Source organism: Mus pahari, chromosome 3 (assembly GCF_900095145.1).
Source record: "Mus pahari chromosome 3, PAHARI_EIJ_v1.1, whole genome shotgun sequence".
In the NCBI taxonomy this organism is placed as follows: domain Eukaryota; kingdom Metazoa; phylum Chordata; class Mammalia; order Rodentia; family Muridae; genus Mus; species Mus pahari.
In genome coordinates this window covers 164,097,229-164,102,784 of record NC_034592.1, presented here as the reverse complement: position 1 = coordinate 164,102,784, position 5,556 = coordinate 164,097,229, and the positions used below count along the sequence as shown (strand labels likewise).

The 5,556-nt window shown below is 43.4% G+C and overlaps 1 protein-coding gene across 3 annotated transcripts in view; it reads right to left on the bottom strand.

The window, feature by feature from the left end:
* Nucleotides 1-630: 630 nt before the first annotated feature.
* Nucleotides 631-5,556, bottom strand: part of Myt1 (myelin transcription factor 1) — a 65,192-nt gene continuing 60,266 nt past the window's right edge. For all 3 annotated transcript variants that reach the window (XM_021192082.2, XM_029536295.1, XM_029536296.1), the window contains exons 22-23: nucleotides 4,284-4,427; nucleotides 631-3,920 (exon numbers count right to left, since the gene is read on the bottom strand). In XM_021192082.2, the coding sequence (XP_021047741.1) occupies nucleotides 3,780-3,920; nucleotides 4,284-4,427 (285 nt within the window). In that variant the 3' untranslated portion in view covers nucleotides 631-3,779. The remainder of the gene's footprint in view (nucleotides 3,921-4,283; nucleotides 4,428-5,556) is intronic.

Genomic DNA, 5,556 nt, shown 5'->3' with positions numbered 1-5,556 from the left:
CGTGAGGCAGAGGCAGGCAGATTTCTGAGTTCAAGGCCAGCCTGGTCTACAAAGTGAAGTCCAGTACAGCCAGTGCTATACAGAGAAACCCTGTCTCAAAAACCAAAACAAACAAACAAACAAACAAGGGTTCTCTTCCCCAGGATTTCCCTTTATAAGAACTCCCTACATGACCACCAGGTAGATCTCAAACATGACCTCCATTAGAAGTCTTAGCAACCATTCATCTTATGGAAGACCAAACGAAGATTTGATCATACTGTCATGGCCACCAACTGCTCAGTTCCTGGCCAGCCCTGAGCTGGGGCCACTGCTATAAATGTGATTCAGACAGATAAGGACTCCATTTAGAGCCTATCTGAGACTAGGTACCATTCTTTCCTCAGTTGCTTATAAATCTCCTACTTCTAAAATCCTCTGTGACCCACCCCACATACCCACTACATCTGTGACAGTGACCTCTGGAGTTTTTCTCCTACCTACATAGTGTTCATAGTTCTGAGTACTACTTGAAAGCTCTGCAAAGACCAGAAGCAGATAGATGAGTCATCAGATCTTAACAAAACTCACTAAGGATGAGCTCCTGCTCTTCACAAACTGCTTCCACAAACTTTGGTGGGTTTTGGTATTGTAGCTTTTTGGAATTATTTGGAAGCCCTTTGATAAATTAAGCTCTGTGTGTTTCCTGGGACGTTTATTTATGCTCTATATGATTATGAAGAGGCCCTAGGTTGGAGACTGGGATGGGCAGTTCCCCTGACATGCAGTATTTCAAGGGTATATGACAGGCTAGACCCTTCGAACCCAAAAGGAAGAAGACAGTGGACAGTGACAGAATAGGGCTAATGAACCAAATATAATGCTGCTACTCTCACCTGAGAGCAGATGTGGGCCTCTCCACCATTGCATCTCATTCTTCTACAGTCCTAGACTTAACTCTGTAGGTAGCTATATTGGGGCCCTGGAAACACCCTCTCCTCTTTTTCTCCATCAAGGACCATCACATACCCAGTTCTTAGGACCTAGGATGAGCTCAGTTTGTAACAGAGACACTCTGCTTGCTCATACCCTGGCTCATGTCATAACAACTATGCCAATGTTAAGAGTTGCAACCCCAGTCTACTAACTACTATCTGTGGTGTAACCTTGTTAAAGGAAATCTCCAGGGATTCTTCCTCAAATTCTACATGGCTCTCTCATGTATTACCCTAGCACTATGGTCTTGTCTGTGTGGAACAGAAACTGGAAACAAAGCCCAGAGTCTCTTAAGAATTTCTCAGGTAAAATGGCTTCTGTCTATATATAAGAACTCCACATCTGCTTCCCAGCAACATTCCTAGAGAAGTTAAGTTGAATGTGATATGCTGTAAATGAAAATCTGAACTTGGGAAAACTAGAAATCCACCTGTCATGAAAGTGTAACAGTAGAAAGGTACCTCTGAAAGGGAAAAAAAGCCAAAGTACATGAGCTAAAACAAATAAAAGGAATCCACTGCCTTACATATGGGAAGTCCGAGGTCCAAGAGTAGACTGCCTACAGACATAGCCAGATCTAATAGCTGTGAGGTCATCAGAGAGCTCTCTCTTCCTCACCCCTAACTCAGTGCTCGGTTCTGCCTTGTACCAAAATATCTGAATTCTCATTTATTTATAGATAAGAAAGATGGTATGGAAAGAAAAAAAAAGGATGATGGTATGGAAGCACAGGTATACTGCATTCTTCTAATCTAGCAACCCAAGCTGGACAACTGTTTCTTCCTGACTCTAAGAGAAAACTTGGAGGCAGGGCTGGGGGCGGGAGGGCATGATGTGGATATGGCTGGCTCATGGGAAAAGGTGGGGTGCAGTGAATTAGATCTTGGAGAACCACACTTGAGGGAAGGAAGGTCCAACAGAAGTGGTAGCTGAGCCACACTGGTACCAGAGAAAGACTTAAATAGAAGGGCCCTCTTACCACGACCACCCTCATAGCACTCCCAGAAGCATAAAGATCAGAGTAGCAGCCTCCTCACAGACCATAGCACCTATGCACAGTGAGACTTTTATTAGAAATCACCCTCCAAACACACCACGAGGTACTGTGGGTCCAACGTGTTTCCTGAGGAAGGAGGGTCACAGTATTGGGGTATCAAGATCCTGGGTAGCTTGGCCAGCAAGTCCATTGCCTAGAACTGACCATGGCCAGCACTCCCTCACAGCAACATGAATCATCCATGAGAACCTCCACAAATGCAACACAAGAAACACCAGAGCACACACATCTGCACTACACTTAAATAATAATAAATACAGAATTCCATTTGCTGTTATTGGCCTGACAAAAGGAACCCAAAGGGAAAAAGAAAACCAAACACCTTTCTCTCTGGTGGACCAATGGGGAGAAAAACCCAAATTATCAAAATTCTTCAGTTACAAAATACTTTTTTAAAAAATTCCATTATTAAAAGAATAAATAACAAAATATATAAAAAATAACTTGGTTGCATCAAAATTATAACTAGAAGTTATATCAAGACTCTTTGTGGCCTATCTTATAGTCAAATAAATGTTTTTGTTTCAATTTAACTTATTTAACTCTTATGGTGCCCTAGTGTGTCATCTAGTTGAAATAGTATAAAATAAATAAATAAAAATAATAAATAGCAAACATTAACATAAGAGGGTAAGAATATAAATACTTATGACAAAATTAAATAATTTACAGAATAAACTAACTACTTTCAGTGTCTTCCAAGAAGTGCAATTTCTCTACTTTTAAATACTAATTTGGAATTGCAGTCACAATTGACTTGGACTCTATTTACACAGTAAGAACATTGTGTTTTTAACACATTAAATTAAAATTTATCCTTTTCACATCTTAAATGAACCTATAAAGAAGTGAAATCTTGGTGGTCTCCCTGTAACAATTTACCTCTGGTCTCCTGTCTCCACTGCAGTCACCTTGGATACAAGGAGCAAACCTATGCAGGAAAAGATACAATGATGGGTCCAGCACCTGGATGGAGGTACAGACACCAGAGGTTTGGCCCAGTGGTCTTGGACTTAGAGCCCAAGCCAAGGGTTAAAGAATGGAGCCAGGAGAAAGCAGGTCTGCACAGCTTAAAGGCATCTGCTGCCCAAGTAAGTGGCTGATTTTTCAGGGCCTCCAACTGAAAAACAAAACAAAACAAAACAAAACAAAACGAAACGAAACAGAACAAAAAACCCTTCAGATGACTTTCTATGATGCTCATCAACTGTGTAGACTGCCACCTGGGAAGCCTGTTCCTAGATTCACCTCTGAAGCAGAGTATTGTGCACCTTTAACACAAAGTTGAATTAAATGAAAACACAAAACATACTTGTCACGTGGGCCTCAGTGAGCATAGCCAGAAACCTAGGCATGCCCTCCTGCTGAGACTAACACCCAGCAAGTCCAAGGTTGCCCTCCCAACCTTGACAAATAATGGAATACTGTGGCTGCAAACTCCAAAACTTCCCTGAGAACCTTGTCCATGAGCTTCCACCGGAGACTTTGAGCTGCTCTTCAAACTTCTTTAAAAAAAACAAAAAACAAAAACAAAAATAAATCACTTTGCAATACTTCAGTGTCCCCAGGCACTCACATAGAGAGGTCTTCATGCCTGGGCCTAATGGGGACATCATAGGAGGCACTGATTTCCAGGCTCCCCTTTGGGTTAGCTGCACAAGGCTGCACCCAGGCTTCCAATTAGAAGTGACTAGAAGTCAGAGTCCTTGCTGTGAGGAGCAGAGCAGACTCCTGTGTGCAGTGCAGCCTAGACCTGAATGCCCCTCACAGCTTGCTTGATCGTTTCCAGAAGGCCTTTGTTCTCCGGATTCTGGTAGCAGTCCTGATTGGAGTACATGTCAGTGAGGGTGTTCACATAGGCGTCAAAATTCTGTTCACATATTGGTTCCTAGAGAATAGAACCAGGTTAGCAGGCCCTACTACAGAGGACCCCATATAGTAGAAACTAGTGAGAAAGCCTTAACCCCAGGCAACAGGACAACAGTAGCAGTCACCCCTGGTAAAACTAAAAGTCATAGCAACAAGACTCACTGAAACCCTATTATACCACAATTCATGAGCTACTCAGGACTAGATCCATAGCCAACAGCTAGCCCCACAGACCACTGAGAACACTACCAAGGGTATTGAACCCTTCTCACAGGATCCTTCCCTAAGGACTCATAAACAAAGCAGTGGGGTACACCCACTGTTCCAACCCTGGGACCATCCCTAGAGCAGCAGTAATACCCAGAGGTGATTAGTTGCCTACCATGTGTGGAAGGCGAATATTGGCAAGACTTTGGATGAGGGCCTGGCTAAGCCCAGACAATTCCAGAAACAGGGCCTCATTCTGCTCCTCAATGAGCTTGTTCTCCTCCTCGATGTTCTTCAGGTTCTTCTCCATGGAAGAGATCTGTGACAGAGACATAGAAAATGCTGCCTTCCCTTGGCCCTGGCTTAGTATGAAAGTACTGGCCATACCTCACTGTGTTCTAGAAAAGACAAGGCTCATTAATGGGAAGGAGACTTGGTTCTGCTCCCCCATGGGGTATCCCATCCAAAGAAAGAGATGGTAGAGCTTCTGTCCCTGATTGGAGATCCTCTGCCCAAAGGAAGTAGGAGCTGGTATGCCAAGCACTTAAGGGTACATGTGGCTTTCTCGGCCTTGTACCTCTTAGGGGTAGAGAGAAAGTACAGACTCCAAGGCACCCTGGGCTTAATCTCTGCCACTCTAGTTGTGCTCTGATCTTGCCAGGCTTCCTGTTCCTTTTTGTAGAATAGTGTAGAATGGGAATAATCTCATGCAATTTGTGGGTATTAGGTTGCCCCTTCCTGAGTCTTTCCTTCCCACAAAAGACCAGCAAGCTGACTGCCTAAACTCCAGACACATCTCCAGACCAAATACAGACTAATTTCTCCATCTTCTACACTCTGACAATGAACCAACATAGGATTATGTTGTTCTTGGGATTTCTGGTGTTAAAGGTCAGTCCCTAGCTTAACTGTTTGTTTCCAAGGAGTGAAAGACTGAACTCATGAGAAGACAATGCGTGACGTGAAACAAGGACAGTGAGCTCCCAGGTGAGGCTGAGTGCTCTGTTATACCAGTGGTAACTAAAGTAGTTATAGAGACCTGCATTCCTTTTTCTTCGGCCTTTCCACAGCAAGTATGGAATGCCTTCAGAGTGATGGCTAGGACTAGTAAAGGAAAGCAATCAGGTTTTTACAGATAGTCTTTGCTTTGTAGTGTAAAGATAGAGTGATCTCTTTGTACTGCCTAGACTTCTCTTAAACCTATGAGCTCACACACTCCTCCTGTCTCAGCCTCCTGAGTAGCTGAGTGCCACCATACCAAGCTTTTTAAAAACTGAGTTTTGAAGTTAGAGTGATGGCTATGTATTTAAAAAAAATACTATTGCTCTTTCAGGGGACCCAAGTCTGAGTCCCAGAACCTATACCAGGGGACTCACTACTGCCTGTAACTAGCTCCAGCGATATCTCTAGCCTCCATAGGCACACACACACACACACACACACACACA